We start from the raw sequence: 24,617 nt of genomic DNA on the forward strand, positions 1-24,617 counted from the left end.
CTTGACAGAAAATAGTATTTCAAAGTATAAGAAGCCTATTTTTGGCCCTGCATGCTGCTTGCTGGCCAGCTGTGACCCATCCTGTGAATCCAACACCACCACCCCTTCCTGCTCTACAGAATTACACAAACTCCAGCACTGCTGTTCCACCACTGTCAACCCCAGCATCCCAGAAGGGATTTTCCAGCTCCTTTCAGATTGCATCCCATTTTTATTCCATCAACTTGAAGGACACAAATAAAATTATCTAATTTGCACTAAGTTGTCATTTCTGGCACAGTAAATTTTAGCAAAATAATAGTTATGAAGGGAAAGTGTAATAAATACTGAGAGCTTCATAAGCACTTTTTAATCATTAAAGCAGACATTCAGAATAGGTGATACAAAGACTATCTACTGATAACATCTGCAAGAATGCTCAACATAAATTGTCAGAGACAGCATTATACTCCCCAGAATGAGGACTTGCACTAAAAAATAATCATGGGCACTGGAAAATTCAATTATTTAAATAAAAGAACAAAACTACTAATAAGAAAGTGCAACTAAGCAAAGAATTCAAAACAAAGAGCCAGAAAAAGTAAAAAAAAAAAGGCAGCTTCTCATTAATAACTTGGGAAAAGACCCTCAGAGACAGGAGCTTTCTGCTCTCAGGAAATAGTACAGCTCCAATTTTGCTCAATGGACTTGTCAGAAGTTCTGCCACAGATGTTTGAGTTTTCACCCTATCAAGACTAGAAACAGTCAGGACCCCTAATAAATGTTCTGTTTTGTCACTCTTTTAAGCTCTGTTTTCTTGCTTCCTAAATCTTCAGTTTTGTTCACACTCTACTTTTCCAAGGCTGTGTGAGACAAGAGGATCCCCATCTCCCACATGAAATGGGAAGGAGGCAAGATCCAAGAATTAAGTAGAGGAAGTTCTGACATGCATAAAACAAACACATTTTTCAGCTACTATTCATTCTCCCAGGCTGTAGCATGATAAGTTATTCTTAATTACATAGGACTCATCTTTTTCAGACAACAATATGCTTAACACAGCCATACCTTCAATAGCTGTAAATAATCATTCTTCTTGTGGCCAGCACTTAGGAGCTCTACCCTTTATGGTATATAATTCTTCTAGTTAGATTTGAAAATAAGATCATGCCATTTCAAACTACAAGGTGAAAAATTAGCAATGTTGGATTTTTAACTCAGCCATTGGTCTCTCTTTTATTTCCAAGCAGCTCAACCTCACCCAGTGCAAGCAGATACTGAACAGCTCTTTGGTGCTGAACAAAGCTTACCTGTCTGCACAAAGAGAGAGCAAGGCTACTATTTCCACCACATTCCTCCTAAAAACTCGGCAGAAACCTGGCAAATCCAGCATATATACAGGGCTGGCAAAGAAGCAGTAGGTCTCCCACAAACCATTGAAAAAAATGCTGAAAGAGACTGACTGGCCAAACCAGAGGGAGAGTTTTCAGGGAACGAGATAATATGCTTTAGAAAAAATAAGAGCTTTACCAAGAAGAAAAAAACTCATGGAAAAGACAGCAAAAGCAGGAAGAAAAGTAAGAGGAGAACGGGAATCCAAAAAGCCCACGAAGTATGCCATCAGAGATGACACAGGAACGAGCTGATCCTGCCTGGGGCAGGAACACACAGCCTGACAACAGGAGGGGCTGAGTCCCTCCTGGCCTCGCTGTTCCGTGTTTAACTTCAAGGGGGCTTTGAGCAGGGAGCAAGGAGACACTTCAAACCCACCAGCGCTGGCAGCCACGGCCCCAGGACATGACATTCCCGTCCTGAGCAGCAGCAGAGCCAGGAGGGATCAGTGAGCAGTGTGCAGGCACCACTGGGACGATTCCCAGGGCTGGGAACTGCACCTGGCAGCCCCACGTGTGTGCCCGTATCTGTGCTGGAAATGGAGCACGTCATGCACAAGGATTCACAGTCCCACTCTCTTCCTCGACACTTGACTCCTGACAGTGCTTCTGTCATTAAATCGTACCCTTTAAAGCCAGAGCAGCATCCTTATCACGTCAAGGACACCAAGTACTTCAATTACGAGAACTGTAAAAATCATCAACATACTGTGAATTTTATTCATTACATTTGTCAGCTCTATTACTGTTACTCAGCTAAGTACTAATAGGGAAAAAAAAGAAATATAGTTTTGACATTAGAAATACAGATTTCATTTCAGGAAATGCCGGATCCTTTGTCTAATGTATTTGCCAGAAGAATAAACTGTAAATGAGACTGGGGAAGCCAAGCCTTCAAAGCCTGCATAAGATAGCAAGTAGATCTCGACTATAATCAGAATTCCTACATAAAAATAGCTTCTTCAAAGCCCAGTAATGCAAAAGTAAAAGTAAATAAAAGTCAATTAAAAATACCTGCTCTAAATCACTACTATGATAGCTGGAACACGTGATATCAACCACTTTCCCGAAAACTAAATGATATATTGACATACATATTGAAAATTCACACAGCCCCACTACTCTTCCCAATATATAACTTCTCAAGCAGCTATGACTATTTGATTTCTAAAACTTAATTATTTGATTATGAGGGCTAGCTCTGTTTTAGACTGCAATTCATCCACCATCATCAATCTCTACCACAGACTGACAAAACCTTGCTTCTACTTTCACAGCCTATGCATAGAACTGTTTTCACACTTCCGAATGACAAGTGAAAAACACAGTATCTTTCTTCTCTTAAGTACCATTGAGTCTAGAGAAGTGAAACCAGGTACTTGACATTCTTGGGACACCATCAGCAGCGTCTGCTGTGCTTTATGCTCCATCTCGCTTTAAATAGGCTGAATTTTATTTAAAGTGGAAAAACCAGTCAACACTAAACTTAGTCCAGAATGTAACATACTATACCACATTTGCAATTCACAGAGTAGATAAACAAAAGCTGCAGATTTGGACAAGATCTTTCACACTTCGCTGATGTGAATCACTCCAGTCAAACTTCAGACCACGTTCGTTTCACCATCTGCGCGAACCGTGTTAGGTTGGCAGCTCAATGTCCAACAGCCACATCACAAATTTTGGAAGCGCACGAAGTGTGCCACTCTCACATCGCAAACCCCTCTCCCAGAGCAAAGCCCTGCCCCTGCTGAGGAGCGGCATCCGTCCGAAAGGAGCTGCCTGGACATCTTGCAGGGGCACAGTGTCGCTACACCTGCACCGAACAGGTATCAAGGCAACACTGAGACTTTTTTTGCCTGACAGAGGCATGCGGGAGAAAACGATCTGATGAATCGCCAACAAAATCAGCAGATACCGAAGACTTACAGGCAGCTAGTTTCCCAGCAGTTAAGCATATCTGCACTCTTATCGAGCAACTCGGCAGAGCCCCGAATGCCCACGTTCCTCGCCGTTCCCTGTGTTTGGGAGCCACGTCCCGTGCCGCCGTTCTCCCCGCAGCCCTCGCACGGCGCTTCTCAGGCGGCAGCGGAGCCGGCGCGGTGCCCGCGGGCATCCCTGTGCTCCATCCCTGCGCTCCAGCCCCGGGGCTCCCCGACAGCCGCCCCGGCCGCGGCCACTCTGGGGGCGCGCATCCCTCCCCTCCTTCCCTCCGCCCGGGCTGCCCCGGGAACTTTCCGGCCGCAGCCTCCGCGCACCTACCGGGCTGCTCCGGTACCTGCCGGGCTGCCCCATACACCTGCCGGGCTGCCCCATACACCTGCCGGGCAGCTCCGGTACCTGCCGGGCTGCCCCGCACACCTGCCGGGATGCCCCGCACACCTGCCGGGATGCCCCGCGCCCGCGGCCCCGCTGCCCCCCCGGCCCAAACTCACCATAAAGAGGCGAGCGGAGGCGAAGGGTCGCGGCGCTTCTCCCGTGCAGGGCGGGCGGCCCCGGCAGGCAGGTGGCAGCGGGACGCGGCTGTCGCCGCCGCCGCAGCCCCTTCCCGCGGGCAGCGCCGCCGCCCTCGCTCACCGCCGCATGCCGCGCCCCCCGCCGCCGCCGCCCGGCTCCCCCCGGGCTCGCCGCGCTCCGGCAGCGGGGCCCCCGCGCCCGGCCCGCCCGCGACCTCGGCGGGCAGCGGCCAGACCCCGGGGGCGGCCCCGCCGCGGCGGTGGGGGCAGAGCAGGGGGCGAGGGGCGGCTCCGCCCCGCACCGGCCGGACACGGAGCTTGCCGGGGCGGAGGCGCTGCCGCTCGCCAGCCGGCGCGGAAAGTGGCTCGGCGGCGGGCGGGCGGAGGTGACCTTCAAGCCCGGCGGGGCGGGCTGGGGCGGGGGAGAGCCCGAGCGCCGGGGGAGGCGGCGGGGGCGGGATGCGGAGCGGCGGGACGGCGGGGGAACGGCCCGGGGGGAGAGAAGAGGAGAGGAGAAGAGAGCGGGGCTCCCCGGCTCCGGAGCGGCCCCGCCCGGCGCTGGCGGCCGCGCGGCGGCGCCCGGGAACCCGCGGGGCCCGAGCGGGGCCCGCCCGCACCTGCGCCCGCACGGGGAGGGATCCGCGGGGAAGGCTCCACGGGGATGGATCCGCCGGGGTGGATGCTCGGGATGCCCGCGGCCGGGCGCTCCGCAGATCCCGAACCTTGCCGGTTGTAACTTTGCATCCCCGGGGCTCGGCCCGGAGAGCTGCGCTCTCCCCCAGCCCGAGCGGGCAGCGCTGCTGCGGGAGGCGAACACACAGCAGAGCGGCGCTGGGGAAATTGCTGATTAAAATGATGCCCTTGGCGATCCTCAGCCATCTCTGCCTGCTTCCTTCCCCTTCCTCTTGCCCAAAAGAAACCAAATCTTGCAAGAATTCTAATGCTCACCTAATGAGAAGAGCATCGCAGCATTCCTAAAGGCATGAATTACTGTTAAATGAGGCTGACAGCAGTTATTGGCGAGAAAGTTTGGGGGGAAAAAAAATAAACATCAAGACCTGTCAAAACACTGCCTTGTCCTTCTCAATACGTCAGGTATTAAGTCTGTAGTGATCAAACGTTTTTGTGCTGCTCAACCTTCAGCTAAAATAAATTAAAGCCACTGAGACTTACTCCAACATGTAACTGGCATCAATTACAGATGGGATGTGTGAGGATCAGACAGATGTGCTGCCTCCTGTGGGGTAGGAGTAGGGAGCTGTTTTAAGCATCGCGATGGAAATGCAAAGCAGTTAACAATCAGGTGATAACGAGGAGGCAAGCTTTAAATCATTGGCGTGTGGTCCCTTAAAAAAACTTCATATGACTAATCTCCCTATAAACTCTTTCATCTGTGCAGAAAATAAATACGGCCCAGTCTTCATAAGCTGAACTGCAGTTCCCACATCGATCATGTACAGAAGTACCTCAAAAGCACATATCTGTATCCCTCTGCCTCTCCTGACAGATTTGGGGCTTGGCCTATTTCTGCTGCTATTTTAAGGCCCAAGTTGTGATCCTGGATCCCCTAAATATGTAACTCAGCAGAACTGCTCGGGAAGGTTCCTTTACCAAGGCACACCAGTTTATGAAGCTGGATCATTTCTTACAGCAACTTCAGAATTCATCATTCCTCATCAAACATGAAGCTGTTTTTAATGGCTGGAAATTTTTACTCCACTTCGTTAAAATCTGTCAGATTACTGAGAGGTACAAAGTTACTCAAGGATTCATTTTCAGGATCAAAACTTAAATTATCGATCTATCCCAACGGATTCTCTGAAAATGTATATCCCACTCTCTAAGGCTGATCCCTACGAAGTTGATGTAAAGATCCTTGGATGGATTTTAAATCCATCCCATGGGTTTCTTTCATTTTTCTTTTCAGCCTGCCAATTCACTCCAAAATCAACATAGAGAAGGCAACAGGAGGCTTATGTCCAACAAATGTAAATTGGAGGTCAAAACATTACACTGAAGTTCTCTAAATCACTGAAAGATTATTTTACAGTTGGTAACTGAGTACTCTGCAGTTCAAGATATTTAAAGCCATATTTACTAATCCCTCAATGAGAAAGTGATACTGGTAGAAGATTAGCAAGTAGAAATGAAACACAAGGCTGGCAACAGTTCATCAGCTCTTCCTTAATTTGTGTATTTAGACCCTCTAATAAGAAAATAATTTTCAACATTTTGATTAAACGTGACTGAGTGCATCAATAAGTTTGCCATATGGCCCAATACCTCCTACTTTGTCAGCGGTTTTTAAAGACTGAACTAATTATTAAAAAAAAAAACCTGAAAAAGAAACATCAATGTAAAAAATGTCCAACCTTTGATGATATATGCTGATGTATATGAGGCAAACTTTCTTGCTGGTGAAATGGTTGCCATTAGGTTATTCAGGCTAAATCCTGGCTCACTCAGAGCAGTCAGGCTCTCCTGCCCATACACTCAATGTCCATGAAGCCCCAGGGTTATGAAACAGGGCAAGAAAGGAAAGGCCACCCAGTGCCTTCTTCCCACCTGAAGCAGCCCAGAATTCCTTTCTCTTCTCCAAATATGTGACTTTCAAGGCAGCACCAAAGACAAGATTTTTAAGGATCTCAATTTCTTTCCAAACCTGACTTGTAGTCCTTCTTTATCCACTCACCTGTCTGGACAAAGCTGGCAGTCTCTAGAATGAAGAATTTAAGACTATTTAAATGTGCTAAAATAATAAGCAGCTGAAGCTCACACAAATAAGTTAAACCAAAATCCTCCACAGAAGAACAAAAATCTCATGAACTGGACTTAGTAAAAAGTTTTCTTTAGGCTGTCAAGCATTCCTGTTAAGTAGGGAATACTCACTGGAGTGTTGAGAACTACTCACAGGATTCAAACTAAATCAGGTGCAGGTGTTGGTTACTTTGATCTGTGCTTGATTAGAGAGCCAGGTGTGTCTAAGTGACTGCATGAGAGCTCATCTTTTGGAGTCTCAACACCTCCATGCTCTCCTTTTGTAGCAGCCCTGTCACAAAGGTTCCCTTGGCTTGTTTCTCACATCTGTCTTCCCTTTGTTCCCCTCACATGAAAGAACCCTGAACTGCAAGTCAGATCTTTCTTAAAAGAACTCCCTCATTCTCCAGACTTTGCCGTGGGTATGACACAGAGCTCCCAGCTGGGGTGAAAGTTCTGGTGCAAGAAATAACTCTGGATGAGAAGAAAGGAAAGAGGAATTGTGAGCAGAGAGAGCAGAGGCAGCATCAGTCTCACAGCAGGGACCAGCACCTAAATGTTGTTTTCTGTTCCAGAGCTCCAGGCATTACAATATTTCCTTTCCTCAACACAATGGATCCAAATGTACCTGCCCGTGCATCTCTTCCACAGGAACCACCTTCAGAAAAGTGTCTTGCTATTTATTCACCTTTGGAATAAACAGAGCATTTAAGGCATTCGATAAAAAATAATCCCAAAGTTATAATTGTGTAAAGCCACAATTCTTAGTCATTTCTTTAGGAAATACTTACAAAGAAAATTCACAAACTTAAGTATAATTGTCAAGTCACACACTTAAAAAATTGTTTCAGAAGGAGACATTTTTCCATTTAATGTGAATTATCCATGGCAAGAGAAAAAAATAAAGAGCAAGTAGCAAATGGCTCCATTGAAACACAATGTTTTGAACACATTCCCAGTCAGGGATTAATTCTTAAAATATTTTTAAAAATTTATTTTCTAAATAAAAGCCTATATCATGTTTTCTTAAATTTGGAAAACTTTTATCCTTTATAGTGAAATATTTCCTGTGTTTATTTCCAAATTTGAGAATTGGTGTGAGGTTGTTCTAATCAAGAGATCTCAAGAACACAGATCTGTGGTATGTGGGAGAAGAACACGAGGTGAAAGAGGATTTATTGGAGAAAATAATTGTTCTGATCAGCAGACTAAGCCAATGTTGTAAATGCTGTATCAAAAGAAAAAAAAAGAGAAAAAGTGTAAAAAATTTATTTAAAGTCTTTAAAAATAAAGCTTCAGTGTATTTGTAAGGAAGATATAAATAGTACATATGTATTTAATGCCTTAAAAATTCATATTGTATTTGCAGCAAAGAACATCTCCAACATGTCCACTGTGATTTATTCCTTCTGGGGGAGGCTGCTCAGGCCATTACCAGTGGGGAGGGAGCACAGGAACCATTTGCAGTAAAATTGGTGGTGAGCTTCAGGGAAAGTAATTGTGGTGGTGGCAGATGTGTCACAAATTTCAGTGCCACAAACACTTGATGAATTGTCTTCAGAAAAATTCTGCATTGGGACAGAGCCTGGTAATAGTCCCTTGACAGAGAATCCTTTGGATTCTTGAAATTTGTGACAAGAAGGACACACAAACGTAAGGAAATGAAAAAATCACCTTCAACACACAATGAACATGAAAATAAATATGTACCACTCTGTACTCTGTACATGTGCTGTGCTGATGGTGGGGGAGTTTATTTAACTTCAGATTTCTTAAATTCTTCTTAATTTATAGTGTCTTGAGCAGCTTTCTGGAGGGTGTGTTCCATGGAGCAGATAAGGACTGTGGCATTGTGTGTATAGGGGGGTTAGATTAATTAATCTGGTTAGATTTGTGTATCAAATAGTGGCATCTGAATAGTTTAATGCTCTCCTCTCCATAACAGAACAAAGAGGTGCTACCTTTTTTGTTCATATAGTTCTACTCAGGAGAATAATTCTGGGATATTTGGCCCATACTTTTAAGTTATTACTTTTATTTAGGTTTCAGATTTCAGTCATATATAATAAAATGAACTACATTGTCATAGAGATTTAACATTACTTAATTAGAAATTCATAGTTATTTAGTAGAATCTTTTAGTAGAAAGATAATACTTCTATTTTTAATGCCCTAATAGCAGTATTTTCATGTGCTTGTATCTACATATCTATAAATTCGAGAGTTTCTGACTTATTTGCCTGTGACAAAATGTTAATCTCTTTCCTTTCTCCAGGGAGCTGTAATTTTCCTCTCCCCTGACTCTGACTTATAGCATATGTACAATTTCTCTCAAAGAAACATCTTGAAGAAGCAAGTGCATGCCCAGCTCCCTGGCATCTCCTGATTTTTATCCATCTGCTCTATCTCCAGGTTATTTTGGGAGTGCCTTGGGATTGAAGGCCGTTCAGCCAGGGCTGATGGCTCGTTGCTTTCTCTGTGGTAAAAAGGTCAGGCTGCTCTGGGTGACCTTTCTGCAGGTCTGTGTGCTGCCTTTGTGCTGTCCTGTGTGGAGGGATTGCTCCACAGATTAAACGTGATCAGGTTCTGTGCTTCCCTTGCTGTTTTCACTTCCATTTCTATTTAGGCAGAGCTCTGGAAGTGTTGAAAGGAATTGTTGGAAGCAATGACGTCAATCTTTTCTCCTTTGTGGTTGGGACAGTTGCTATTGAAATAACCAAGGCAGGACTCTGGAAAATTTTAATCTGGTGCCATCTCCAGCTGCCTCCTGAGGGTGCCACCAGCCCCTTCCCCTTCTCTGGATTCCTGCAATGAGGACAACGACCCCGGGTTTGTAAAAGAGCTACCAGACCCCTTATCTGTGAGATCAGAGGAATTCCTGAGGAATTCCATGTTGGCCAGCTGGGACCATGCAGCAGCTGTGTCTTTGACAGGAAGGTGAATACTGCAGATGCTGCACAAGGGGCTTTGCAGCTCTTGTCATAAATGTGGGACCCTTGAGGGACCAGAGGGAGCAGTCATCTGCTCACTGATGATCCCTGTAGGAGCTGGAGAGTCCAGTTTAGCAATTTCAGAAGACATTCAGGGGCTGTTTGGTGCTGTGAAATGTCCTTAATTCTCACATTTCCACAGCAGGATTCAGAGCAACTGAAGAATTGACAATTTTAAGGGTTTCTCCAAGTGCAATGTTTTTTGATCTTGCTACAACTCACAAAATATTTAACGGAGAATCCTTTGTACAGGTTTGGAATTACTTTTTCCATACCTGCAGACTTTGCAGTTTACTCTTCCTAGAGCTGTCTGATCACAATGGCACCTGTGAAACCCTCAGAAAGTGCTGACATTTGCACCACAACCTCAGACTTTTCACCCTAAATTTGAGGAACTCATTGACTGACATCTGCATTTACATCATAGAAAATCTAAAATTCCTTTTGCAGTGTTCATTGAAATACTGGAAGGCAGAATTTGGGAAAAGCTTTTGTGGAGACTACTTGATTCTTAATCTCCTGGACCAAGTTTCTAGCAAGTCTTTGTAGTTCATTAGCTACTGAATTTTGAAATTATCACCTGCCCCTCACCTTAACAGCATTTGGATTTAGTCCAGAACTGAAGGTCCCAAATCCTGGAATATGGACTAACATAATTGAGAACCACTTGCCTAACATGACACGATTTTGTGTTTGCAGCAGAGAAAGGATTTAAAACAGTGTCATCAACAACAAATTTATTCCCTGAAAATAATGAAATATTTTCCAAACCTTTTATTTGTGAATCCATTTTGCTTTAGATAAAGAATCAAGCTGGCAAGTAGCCCATTATAAATAAGAGAGAGGAAAAAACCTGCAGAGGTGTATTCACTCACTTTTAAGGGTAGAAACTCCCAGAAAATCCAAGAGCTGCAAAAATCAGATTTGCCAAAATCTCTGACTCTTGGAGTTAAACTACGGTTACAGAAATAGGTAATTTATTTCTAGTATTTTTATCACTAATGTATTCACATCTCTGCTCTCATATGTGGAATATATATTAGATTCATAAAAATGAATTGAAATTTACTATTTCCTGGATTATCTTATTCCAGCTAAACCCTCGATTCATAAGGCAATTGCTGAAGATAAATAGAACTTCATGAATTGTTCATAAACTGCACAAATTCACAAGTTAGAGATGAAAAATGTAAGCCACAAACCCCTTCATCTGTAGGCCACAAATTTGAGTCCAGGTTTGAGATCAGCAGCGACCAAGATCCATTTTCATCTTATCACCTGAAGGCTTTCTGGTAGCATTTGTGAACTCAGTTTGTTCCCTCAGCTCCATCTCTACAGGATAAGTGGCCACATAAATAATTCACTGGAACTTGTCAGAAACAAGAAGTTGTGAAATGTAAAGTCCCCTCCATCCATCCAGCTGTATAAGCAGCACACAGGAGCTAATTTTCTAACCTTTCACTAAGCTTTGCATGGAACTAGACACAGAGGAGTTCCTGCACATTTTTAATAAACTAAAGCTCCTCAAATATCAATTCTTTCTAATAATACGCTCCCTAGAAATACCACTTTTGAGGTTTTTCTGTTCTTTATTGCAAAATTATTAGGAAAACCTTCTCACAGGGACCTTTGGCTATGCAACTGTTACCAAAAAAAGCTTCTCCTTAACTGAATAACTTTGATGTTCTGCAATTCAAGGGGAGTGTGTCAGTCAGACTTACCTGAAATAATGCACACAGGGGGCAGGGGGGACATGGCACTACTTATTTTGAGGTTTTCATGAATTCTTGCATTGTGAGTTAGATTAATGGGATTTTTGACGTAATTTGGAACCTTAAACATTTTTAATTTGCACGAGAAAGAAAACACAAGGACCATCACACCTGTGTCTTGGCTGCACTCTGGCCATGACTCCTGGGGGAACATGGAATAACAGAATCATGGAATGCTTTGGGTTGGAAGGGACCTTAAAACCATCACATCCCATGGGCAGGGACACCTTCCACAGCCCAGAGCCCCATCCAGCCTGGCCTTGGAATGCTGGAAAAACAAAAGAGAGCCACTTGATGTGCAGCACTTCGGGTCTAATTTGGACTTTGAGCCCATGATGTGGCTATGCCAACTCCTCTGCAGTGGTGGCTGAGACAAAGGGATGCTGAAGGTCACTAATGCTTCACTGGAGTCTGTACTAAAAAATAAGACTGCAGGGATAGTCACTGAGTTTATTTCTGTAGCTACAGAAGTAGTCTTAAATAAAGCAGGTTTTTACAAGTTTTTATGGCAATTTAAACACTTAACCCTTGCATTATCTGTTAGAAGAACTTTTCTAAGAAAGTGACTGAAAGTAGACATTTATAATTTGCTTATCTTACCCTCACACTGAGACCTTAATCAAACAGGTGTAGGATTTGTACTTATGGACCAGCTTGCACCTGCACAGAAAACTGTGGCCAGTCCCTTCCCTTCATCCCCATTCGTTGGTTTAGAAATTCTAAATTACAACAGACTTGCTCTTCTACTGCTGTGAACATTTAGCCTCCAGGTAGCCACTGGTACCCCTCAGGCTGCCCAGATGCAGACAAGTGTGGAAGGAATCTGAGAATCATCCCTGTGGCCAAAGGTTTTAATTAAAAAACCAACCAAACCACAAAGAGCACTCCTTAAGACAGCTGTGCCTACAAAAAGAGTCAGCACACCAACATCCAATAGCAGGAAGATTATACAGGCCTGGCTATTCCAGCTGTAGCTGCCTTACTACAAGCACTGCACTTTGGGAAGAATGGGGTTGAAATAATGAGCCAAAAGTGGCAATAGTCATCCTGCAGCAACATCAACAGCATCAGTGCTTTGAGACATGCAAAACATCTTCTACCATGTATTTACAGCCAGCCAATGACTACAGAAAATATCACATCAATACACAGATCGAGCTGAAGCTTAAGATGACTTTCCAAACCACCTTTGCCAATTGCCTTAATGCAAATAAGGGCCACATGTTAATTGCTTTAAATATTGTAAGGGATTAAGCAATTATGAGGTTTTATAGAATAGAGTCAATAAAAAAAATACTCTCTTTTCAAGTCTACTACATGAACTTAATTACGAGATAAAGTGTTAATGATCCTGTAGTAATTTTACACTGTGAACAAGGCAGATGTACAGGCTGGCCAGGCCCATGATAACAGGAATTTCAGTGGGAGTTCAACTGGGCACCTGCTGCTGCAGAAAACCCTTCAGGTCAGAAGTCATTCCTTGAGGAAATGAGGTTTTCAGGCTGGCAGAGCACTAAGAGCTTCCACAGGGCTTGATCCTTTTTTCAGAATGAGAGGTAGGACCTTAAAACTCTTCAGAATTCTATGGGTTTTATACAAAGACTCACTTGATTAATCTCTAGTAGACTCTGCAAGGTTGTGACTAACTGTGAGGGGCCACTATTAATTTTGGTTATTAACCTCATTTGATAGAAAGATAATCTGTTTCTCCATTAACGTTAATCCCTTTAAAATATTTGTAGTGCTTCTCTCCCATTAATCCATGCCCTTTATTTGATTGCAGGGGGACTAATTGCAGAGTAAGATAATGGTTTGTATGAGTATGTCTGACAAAAAAAAAACCAAAAAACTTATTTTTGAAAATAATATTTTCTTGAGAAATTTTCAAAATTTTTATGTTTCCTAGGCCTGGAAAAGGGTGGGCTATGACCCCTGTGTAGGGATTCCTAGGTAAAAGTCTCCAGAAGCATATAAAACTGGGGTTTGTGGTGTATTCCTACAGCAAACACATTTAAAATCCTTCAGCACTATTCAAATAAAAACAAAACTTGATGGGTAGAGAACATTTCCCTTGTAGCTGCTGAGAAATGAGTGTCTGTAACATGATTTCTCCTCCCTTCTTTGTTCAATACTGAGGAGAATGGCAATGGGAAACCTGCATTTCCTGGGATTTGGTCAATCTGGGGACATGGTGGTGGAAATGTTTAGCTCAGTTAATAAAACAGATGTAACACTCTGGACCTTGTGCCAACAGTAACAAAGACCTTGTGCAAGGGCCATTGGTTTCAGCAGCATTTCAGGAGTTGGTGTCAGCTTCATTTTAAACCCAGCAACAGAACCATCGATTTCATTAGGCAGGAAAGGATGAAAAACACATGGAGATTGATTTGGGATGTAGAAAATAGAAATTTAGGAAATTGATTTGGGATGTAGAAAATAGAAATTTGGGAAATTGATTTTGAGATGTAGAAAGTACAAATTTTTGGTGAGATACCCCTGCTGAATTTCTCATTCACACTCCCTTTAATGCTGCCATATGAGTAGCTATGTTTAGATTCCCATGTTACCACAGGAAAAACTGGAACATTTCCTATGAACTGCTTCCTCAACATGCAGGGAATCATGGCAGAAACTCCCAGGAGGGTATTCTCAGGCCTAATGGCAGAGCTGGGAAGGTGGGATCAAGGCCTGATGTCCCAGTGCCCCATGCCTGATGTAGTTCTTTCCCAAAGGGATTGCACCGAGCCCACAAAATACCAGGCAGAGGATCCAGGTTTTATATAAGCTGTTTCTAAGCCTTAACTTGGCATAAAAGGCTGGGTAGAGTGAAAGGGAAGAGCAAACAGACCCAAAATCTTTTCTAATGACCTCTCCTGACAGATGGCACCCCTGGAGACCCTCGGCTCCCACAGTAAATCCAGCTCAGCAGTGAACCCAGGCAGGAAACAGTTTGTGGGCTGATAACAGGGGATCCTTTTCATTGTAAATTGTGCAAATCAGCTCAGGTGAAGTCCCTCCTTATTGAAAACTGCATTCTTTGCAGCACCCACCAGGTTTATCACAAGTTGCACCCTTGCTGTCACTCCCTGGATGAACAGCATTCCCATTATCTGTGTCCCACAGGTGTCACTGACCCTGTCCTCCCCCCTCTTTCTGAGCTGACCATGGCTCCCAAAGTGTTTTGGAGCATATTGTGTCCTGATTCTGTACTCAGGAGACTAAATCTGTGTTTGAAAGAGACATTGGTCCACACACCAACCAAGTCAAATGAATTCCATAACAATTAGCCTTTTTGCCCATTAGATTTAAGAATCTATGCAGATTCTCCAGTGAGGCATAATTCTTCCATAACAGTAAAAAATTCCTCCCCCCTTATCCTTTTCTTGACTTTTAAGCTTTTAATGCCTTAAATATAAAATTATTGCACTCAACCTCTTTCTTTTATCTACATCTTTCCTCATTTCTCAATCTCATAACAGCAGCTTTATTCCCTTGCATTTTACTTATTCCTTTACATCTTGCTCTATTTTACACCCTTCTTTTCACCAAGCCACCTCCTATGAATTGAGTGCCAAGAGTGAAAGCTCCATCCTTTTCAGCAGCCCTGAAAGTCCAGGAAGTTTTGAAGAGGCCTCATGATTTATGTATTTTCATGGAGCATTCTTCACCTCCTGCAAAGTGTCAGCAGATAATGAGGTGATGATGAAAAGTTTGTGAAAGGGGAAGTGAAAGGCCTCGTGTCAGACATGATACTCCAGAAATCCACCACATGTCCCCTTCGTGTTCCCTTTTTCCATCCAAGGGTTTCAACTAAGGGATCACAGCAGGACAAGACTGGAGTTTACCTCAGCAAATAAAGGAGAAACTTTATTTGAATAATGTGTTCACATTATTTTTGTTTTCTTTAGTGGATGTTGTTCATTTCTGCCATGGAAAATATTGAAACCTCATGAAGCTCACAATTTCCATAATATTGTTTTCACAAACTTTTCCAAACATGGCTCAGAAGTCACATGAACCATCTAAAGGGAATTATTGAGCCTAAATACCAGTCCTGGAGCTGGGGGAGCACATGATCCACCTCACAGAGCATTGGGGAAGAAGAGGAACTCAAGGAACCCACAGAATTTTTCCATAATACCCAGAGGGCCTCAGCCAGGGAGTTGAAGGCAGCACAGCTTGGCCAGCAGGCTCAGCTCTGTGCTGTGATGGGGCTGTGCAGCTCAGGGGAGCCAATTCTGGGATTATTTCATTGCCTTTCCACAGCACCAGGTTCTGGGGTCTGTTTGCTCTTTTCCCATTCACCCTATCTAGCCATTTATGCCAAATTAAGGCTTAGAAACAGCTTATATAAAACATGGATCCTCTGCCTGGTATTTTGGGTCAAATTACCAAACAATAAAAGCCCTTCAGAGATTTACCAATGCACAAGAGGAATTTGCTGTCCTAAATCAAAAGTGGAGTTACATGTAAAACTGAATTTCTGCATTTACTTTTTTGACAGTGTTTTTGGAAAGCAATTGACTACTCCTTTGGAAATTGGCAACTGCAAACTTAGGAAGCATTGAAATATTAAAAACTACTATTAAGCAGTTTCAAATGTTGTGCTGAAACTGAAAATCAGATGAAAAATGGCCAATTATAACTGAAATTCATTCCTAATATATTTTTATTCAGCATCTTTGCTTGATGAAATCTGATTCCAATCTGAGAAGATTCTGCCTTCTTGTACCTGCCAGGGTAGACCAAATTTCTTACAGCCATGACTGTGCCCTCACAGCCAGTTTATAACTGCATCACACTGTCAGAGAATTTCTATCATATTTATACAGCTGCAGAAAAATCAACCCAGTTCAGAACAGTTTTGAAAAACCTTCAAGCTGTAAACCTTACTAAAATAATGAAAAAATTATCACATTATTAAAATACATATACTTACATCTGCTCACTAATAGTTTACAATTCTGCTAAGGTTTGCATTCATGAGATGAATGAATGAACAAAACTGCTATAAATTTCAAAGGAATTTACAATTATTTTACCACAGCCTGTTAATAATAGCAAGACTATTCTTTGAAAGTAATAGAGCAGAAAAATAAGGCTAGATCTTGTCTCAGGTCATATAAACCATCATTTAAAGACTATCAGTGTGTTGTGGTTGTTAGAGGCAGTGACACAAAGCTAATTTATGGTGACCAGGCAGAAGGCATCCAGCTGGAGAAACCCTCCCCAATAATCAATGACAAAAGAGTCACCTCAGCCGGGTTTGCAGGGACAGCAGGCAGGAGCAGCACAGGGACTGTCCCCGCTGATCCTGCTGCACTGGGAAGGGGTGCAGGGGCTAATTAAGCCCAAAATCCTGTACCATCAGAGGATACTGTGGTCACTGCCCTGCAAAGAGAGAGAAAGGACAGCAACACACACGGAGCTCTTTGGGGAAAAAAGGCCAATTTATTGTACAGACAGCCCGGATTTAAAGTGTGTTAGTGCAGCCAGGACAGGACAGGAGCTCATGGGACAATTGGGAAAAACATCCTTGGGACAGCACCTCAGGATGTGTCCCACGGGAAAGACACCAGGGGTTAATCTTTATTATGAATTCCACTCTGTTTGTCACCGTGTTGTCACCCTGGAGACTCCTCCCTAACTGGAGCTGCAGTCAGCTTGTCAGCCTGGGAATGGAGCTGAGAGTCAGGAGAAATCCAGGCCTGGGAAGGATTTCCAAGCTGGAATTCCCCAGCTCTCTAAATGTGTGTGTCCACAGATATTTGCCCGTGCTGCAAGTGCTTCTGATGCAAAGGGAATGAAAACATTTGAGGTCTTTGTTTGAGGAGCTGTTTACCAAGGCTGAGAGCAGAGCCCCCCGTGGCACATCCCCTCTGGGCTCTGGGGATCTGCTGCTGCTCAGCAGAACCAGCACCACTGACAGGACAGCCTGTCCTGCAACACTGGCACACAACCTTCCCCCTGCTTCAGTGATTCAGGGCTGCTCAACTGTGAGAGTCTTTGCAGCATGGTTCCAGCTTGTCCTTACAGTGCTCCTGGCTTCCACCTCCATGCCATCATCCCAGGAGGATGTTTCTAAAATAAAACTCAAATGGCAATAGGAACAGGAAAGTGAGCAAAGAGAGGATAATGGAATGGCTTGAGTAGGAATGGACTTTAAATCCACCTCATTCTACCCCCTGCCATGGGCAGAGACATTTTCCACTGTCCCAGATTGTTCCAAGCCCTTCCAACCTGTCCTTGGGCACTTCCAGGGATCCAGGGGCAGCCACAGCTGCTCTGGGCACCCTGTGCCAGTCCTGCCCACCCTCCCAGGGAAGGCAAAGCCCAGTGGTCAAGGCCACCCAAATTCCATTTCTGTAGAGGCAATTGCCCTTTGTTACACACAGACAAATTCTGCAAGGGGTGGGAAGCCTCTAGGGGAAGGAGAAAAATAAAATTATTTTTTCTCTGAAAGTCTGCACTGTCTTTGACAGTTCCTAGAAATGAGAGAAATCAAAATTCATGTTCCCTGTAGATGTGGGTTTGTGTAGGGAGCCAGCCCAGGCAGACTGGGTGGTTCAGGGAGCAAGAGGTGAATGGAGGAACCATCCCCTTGAACTTCATCCTAACTAATGGAGCTGCTCAAGGAAAGACTTGGCTGCTTTTTTTTTTTTTTAATTGTCACAAAATCTTGTGGTTCCTGCACACAGGGCCTAGAGTGCAGCAAGGACACAAGTGTGCCACAGGAACCACAGACACTGGCAGCAGTTGCAGCTGGCCCAGCAGCAGCCACAGCTGCAGTGGCACCAGGCAGGTCACTGCTTTCCCCTTCAACACTGATTCCTGAGCCACACTCCAGAAATTCCCCACTAATTCTCATTTACAGAACCAGTAACAAGTTTTGGCTGGCACCATTCCATAAAGGAATTAAATATTTTCACTGGGAGAAAAAAATACATTAAAAATAAATTGAACAAAGGCTGCAGGGGAAGCATGAGGCACCAACCCCTACAGTAATCCTATGGCTTCTGTCCTGTTCCCACTGATAAATTTATTACAAATGTGTAGGCATGAACTGCAGCAGAAAATTTCATGCTTATATTGATGAGATTAATGGACTATTATCTCATTTCCAAGATTACTTAGAATCGATTTTATGGCTCCTTTCCTCTCACGGGTTTCAAGCACTGATTAAAGAAAGGCCTTGGCTATAAAACCAGTGCCTGAACTTTGCCAGATTTGAACTGTGTTTTCATACAGGCTTTTTTTGTTGGAACCACAGTCACATTTAAATAAAACATTTGTAAGAGCCAAACCCACATTTCTGTACTATTCTTCCTTTTTTTTTCCTTTTTCTTTGGCACTAAAATGCTCTGGGAAGTGCAGCAGCAAGGAGCCTGGTGCTGAGGCTGTATCCCAGCAGTGCATCATGGCAATGGTGCTTTCACTGGGGGCTTTAATGGTGTTTTCCTCAAAGGCAGCATCACACCAAGCCCACAAGAGAGCAGAGCAAACAGCCCTGCACACTCTGTACTGATAGAAATTACACTCTCATGTGGCAGAGAGCCTGGACTTGGGATCTATAGGTATAATTACCCTGCATGGTAAATAAATAAACAGGAAAAATGTCACCTGTGTTGCTGTAATGTGCCTCCACAGCAATGAAGCACAGAGTCTCCTCACTGTGCACACACAGCCTGCACATTCCCCCACTGCCACGGGGACTCCTCCTTGTCTGTGGCCATGGCTTTAAAGTGGTGCACAGCTCTGCTGATTACAGCTGCAACAAATGTCTTGCTGACTATTTTCATCCAGAAGTACTAGTATATCATTGCTAGCTGATAGAGAAGCAGAGTGAAATGTAAATGTACAATAGAACTACATTTCCAGTGTGACAGTAAAGAAAATCACTGTAATATCCATCTGGCCAAATAGAGCCCTTTCTATAGTGCATTATTTTTATTTACTTTCTGTTATATAAACATACAATGCTTAGAAACATGTTCCTTTTCTATTTCTCAGCATATAGTCACAATTAGTTTTAAAAATAATTCAGAAAAGAAGCCTAAAACAGCTGTTAGAATAATCTTTTTTAATTATCCCCCAATATATTTATATACTAATACAGCCCTATGTTCATATACCTGTATACTAATGTGGTCCTATTTATAGAAATAACACTTTTACAACCAGTTTGAAGAAAGTTGGTTCTAGACAAACACTAAATTCAAGAATAAAACTTGAAAGAGAAAGGTGGGGCAGGTGCTTTGCATTTTGTGCAGAAGTTCTGAAGCCTCGTGGGTTTGCCTGTTCAATAAAAGAAGGTGTCTCAGCCATTGGCAGCCCCACCCTGCCCAGCTGTGCCCCATTCTGAGGGGGGACTTGCTCTGTATCCCAGGGGAAGGTGTTGGGTGGCTCAGGGGGTCCCAGGAACTGCAAATTCCCCTCTCTCAGCTGAGCTGCAGGCTTGGGGATAAATCATTCCATAAACACATCTAATCGAATTCTGCTCAATGTCTCAGGCAAATTGAAGGCAGACAAGTCTATTCAGAACAGGCATCTGAAATGAATCTCACATATAAAATCAGTCTAACAACCTAAAAAAATAATGCATTTGGTGACTCATCTGGATGTCAGAACATCAAGAGCTCAGGGAAGGGAGAGACTGGAATAACAAAGTCCTGAGAAGTGCAGGACATGTGAACACAAACAGCTGAGGGAATGTCCCCACACCTCTGCTCACAGATTCCACAGTGCAGGAGGACACCAGATGAAGATGATGGAAGAAATAAAGACTACACTTCAAAATCTTACGGAAAAAAATGTTCATTCTTTCCTTACCATCAAGGATAAAAATGCTTAGAGACAAGGGAAAGCAAAAATACATGAGAAAAGTAGTCACTGCATTTCTGAGACAGATACTCACTTTCATACAGTGCAGAGCCTGCTAATAGATGGTATTACAGCCTAGATTCTCCTCAGACAATGTTTCTGAGATACAGCCTTGCTCTATCACACTTGCCATCTCTTCCACATAGCAATCACACATACCATCCTGTCATTAGATGACAAAAATTAACTTTAAATTGAGCCTACCTGACAGGAAAAGAAAAAAAAAATTCTTTCTAGAGTGAAAACCTTCATTTGGCCAGACCAATCTGGTAATGGAAAAAATGCCTCCCTCCTAAAGGCAAAAAATGATCAATGAGAGACACAGATTCTCGAAGATCCAGCCTTATTCTAATTCCAGGGATGTAGAGCAGTGCTCAGGGTTGAAAAATACAGTAGGACTTGCTAAATTTCTGAGTCTTAACATTCAGCCCTGAACTCTCCTGTTCTCAGAAAAGCTCTGTCCTTTAAAAAGGTGAATATTAAATCAGACATCATTTTTTCAGTCTTTATTTTGACAGAATTCCAAGCCCATTACTAACAAAGAAAATAACTGAATGTAGAAAAGCCTGCAAAGTTTTAGCTGAAAATTGTCTAGCGAAACAAAGCCTAGCTCTGATTGTACCTTTGGATTACATTATTTTTGTGTGATTTAAAAGAAGCAAAAATAAAAATTACAATGCAAGGTCAGCAATGAATTGACAATGAACCTCCAGATCCATGTTGAGGAGCAGGAGACATCTCCAGCTGCCAGATGTGAGGAGCTGACCTTGCCTGGCTGCCTGAGGCTCACCCAGCCACTCTCTTCCTCCCCTTCCTCATCAGCACAGGGGACAAAATCAGATGGAAAAGCTCAGAAATCAAGATTAAGACATTTCAGTTGCCGTCACAGGCAAAACAGACTAGACTTGGGGGAAGTGAATTTCATTTATTGCCAATTTGAATGGTGGGAAACAACGACAGAAGTTAAACACCTTCCCCCACTCCACCCTTGACTTCTTCCCCGGGCTCCAGTGTGGTGCTCCATTCCCAGCTCCTCTCCTTCCCTTCCCAGGGGCTGCACGGAGGGATGGGCAGGTTCTGCTTCAGCCCTGTTCATCCCTGCTCCAGTTCAGCCCTGTTCATCCCTGTTCCAGCTCAGCCCTGTTCATCCCTGCTCCAGTTCAGCCCTGTTCATCCCTGTTCCAGTTCATCCTGTTCATCCCTGTTCCAGTTCAGCCCTGTTCATCCCTGCTCCAGCTCATCCTGTTCATCCCTGTTCCATCTCATCCTGTTCATCCCTGTTCCACCTCAGCCCTGTTCATCCCTGCTCCAGCTCATCCTGTTCATCCCTGTTCCAGTTCATCCTGTTCATCCCTGTTCCATCTCAGTCCTGTTCATCCCTGTTCCACCTCACCCCTGTTCATCCCTGTTCCAGCTCATCCTGTTCATCCCTGCTCCAGCTCATCCTGTTCATCCCTGCTCCAGTTCAGCCCTGTTCATCCCTGCTCCAGCCCAGTCCTGTTCATCCCTGCTCCAGCCCAGTCCTGTTCATCCCTGCTCCAGCTCAGTGTCCCAGGGGATGCCAGGGGAGCTGTGCCCGGTGCCTGCAGCCCATCCTGCCCCTCCTGCTCTCCCCAGGGCAAACATCAGCACCTGCCACCTACGACATTTATTTTTTAATATATTTTTAATACCCTCACTATCAATTCTCTCAATCCTTTTTCTTTTTTTCTTAGTATCACGGACACAGATTATCTGTGAAACCATCTCTTTTGGCAATTCTTTCTCTCCTTTCCATCTCCATCCACATTGCAGCACAGCTTTTTCATTTTTAGGGAATTCAGGTGGGCCTGGCAGAGCTTGAGCATTGTCTGACCTCGTACAATAACACTTTTCTCCAGAGGGTCCTTACATTTATTTTATTAGTCCCTTGTACTTGATTCAAGTAAACACAAAGGAACCACAGGGCAGTGGTGAATTAGGATCTAAATTTTAATTCCTGTTCTAGATTCTTGATTGGTTTTATTCCACTAGAGGCAAGCTCTCAAGACATAAACAGAATTAAAAATGCATGGACTGAACTTAAAATGTAATATAACAAATGAAATGCAATACTGTTACTTAATAGCCTTGGCTATTGAAAGTTCAAAGACATACTGTATTTCAATTATAAAATGAAACATCATTGTGTTCAAAGGAAAAACATCCACTGAGACACAAAATTCCTTTTGGAGATTTTCTTGTACTATTTCCCTATTTTTAACGTGAGCTCCAGGGGAGGTGCTGTCAGACATCAAACCCATTCAGTTCACCAAACCAGGTTATCAAGGTGACCTAATTTAATCTTTAGCTGATGAGGACATTTCCATGAAAGACTCTGCAGTCTCCAATGGCTTACTGGGGGTTAGTCTATTAAGTAAAGAAAATTAGCAGAACATATTTCTTTATATTCTTAAAATATCTTAATTACAAAGAAATTAATAAACACTCTTTAGCTGCCAGCTGGGGTCAGCTCACCACACCACGAATATTTAGGGAACATGTACAGCTTCCATGACTTGCTAGAGAATGGCTTGATCCAAGACTCTCATGGTGCAAAAAACAATCCACTTAACCAAAAAACTTCACTCCTCTGCCACTTTATAGGTGAAGGAAGAAAATGAAAACAGAGGAAAGGGAAAGTCTTTTGCTTCTTGGATGGATGGCTCTTACAATGTATAACACAAATGTACTTTCTGTGACTTCTTTAAACTCTGATACATGGTGTCACAGGCATCACAAATACAGGTAATGGGGCTGGGGGTGATAAATCCATGTTTTGTTCTGTATCTGTGATACATCTCTGTATTGTTAACACACACCAAAGCACTTACTTGCTACAATCAGAGGTTGAATGGCTGCCAGTGAACAATTAAAAGCGTTTTAGTTGAACACGCTTGCAATTTCAATTGATTTGAAGCCGTTCCCACTGCATGCTCTGAAGGAATTAGTGTCTCCTGCAGATGCTCTCTTGGATAGAAGCAGGACAAGCATTTGTGTTCTTGTCTGAGCCAGAAGAAGTTGTTTTAGTCTGTTTATGCTGTAAAAACCCATCTAACCAGGATTATTAGAGGTTGGTGGAATGTCACACCCCGGAAAGTCACTCTAGTGACTGCAAACTGCACCAATGCTCATGGATTCAACACTGAGTCATAGCAGTGGGGGAAAATCTTATTTCCAGCTACAGCATGGGCAAGACTGGAAAAATCCCTTTGCCAAGAAAGCAGAGGCTGGTTTCAAGAGGTGTTTTTTATTGCTAAGCTTAGGAAAAAGAAAGTGAAAGCTGGTGGTGACTTGGGCTACCAAGGGTGATGAAAACAGAGCAGCCTGTGCTGGTGCTGGTGCTGAGCTGACACAACCTGACTCAGCCCTCTTGGAGCCTGGTGCTTCACAGTGGCCATAAAGACAATGAGGTGATGGATGGGGAGAATTCCTTCAGGGAAACGTGCCTGATACTATTTCATAGCTTACAAGCCAGTGGGGAAAGTTTATAAATTTAAATTGCACAGTGGGGAAATCTTGGGCTATAGAGCAAGTCTACACATCCACAGTTTCCCCTACAGCTGACTACCAACTTCCTAAATCCTGATTTTCTGTTTTCCCTTTTTTCTTTTTTTCCCAATAAGTAATTCTTAGATTTAGGGGGAAAATAACCTTTAGTAATTAAATTTTTCTACTTCACATTTTTCCCCCTGTAGATAAGATCACTATCCTTCCTTCTCCATTTTAGTTTAGCAGGTCCTGTCATTCCTATCTCGGTTAAATTTTTTCTTTTCTGGTATTACACAGGATCCCACCAAGTGTGTTGAGAGTTTAAACTCCACCATCCAAGACCCAGCTCCAGCCCCCTGTGCTGCCTGTTTGTTGTTGGGTTTGCATAGACTCATTAGAACACTGACAGTGGCCAGGTTATTGCCAGCCTGCTGCAACAGCACTTGAGAAACAGAATCTTCTGCACCTTTGAAAAAAGAAAATCAGACCTGTATGCTAAATCAAAGACCTTTGAACTGTGATGAAATCATATGTGCTTAAATGATTGTTAAAGAAATTAAGCAAAATTACAGTGGCACATAAGAGAATTCTTTAGAAATGCAGTGCTCAATAAAAAATATTGTTACTGGTGATAATCCATGGTGGCGTGGTGCAGCAGGGTCAGCTTTTATAGAAAAATTACCTTTGTCACTTCAGCTTATTCTCTAAATATTCTTTAAGCAAATGACACCTCTGTACTTTACAGCCTGGAGAAATACACTGAGCAAACAACAAACACAATCTGCTCTCCTGCACCTTTAAGAAATATAATTAAACCTGGATAAAGGCAGTGCAAAGCATGTAAGGCTTTAGCATTTTTTGGCTCCAAATGTGGTGATTTTT

General features: G+C 43.4%; 1 protein-coding gene across 18 annotated transcripts in view; it reads right to left on the reverse strand.

Annotated features, from left to right (window-relative positions):
- The window catches only part of RBFOX1 (RNA binding fox-1 homolog 1), a 1,116,721-nt gene that overhangs the window by 776,066 nt on the left and 316,038 nt on the right, over nucleotides 1-24,617 (reverse strand). For 3 of the 18 annotated variants that reach the window (XM_088174495.1, XM_088174499.1, XM_014894497.2), the window contains exon 1: nucleotides 3,806-3,901. The exons of the other annotated variants lie outside the window; for them this stretch is intronic. In XM_088174495.1, the coding sequence (XP_088030621.1) occupies nucleotides 3,806-3,808 (3 nt within the window). In that variant the 5' untranslated portion in view covers nucleotides 3,809-3,901. Of the gene's footprint in view, nucleotides 1-3,805; nucleotides 3,902-24,617 lie in introns of those variants that run through there. 18 annotated transcript variants of the gene reach the window in all.

Source organism: Sturnus vulgaris, chromosome 16 (genome assembly GCF_052056855.1).
Source record: "Sturnus vulgaris isolate bStuVul1 chromosome 16, bStuVul1.hap1, whole genome shotgun sequence".
In the NCBI taxonomy this organism is placed as follows: Eukaryota; Metazoa; Chordata; class Aves; order Passeriformes; family Sturnidae; genus Sturnus; species Sturnus vulgaris.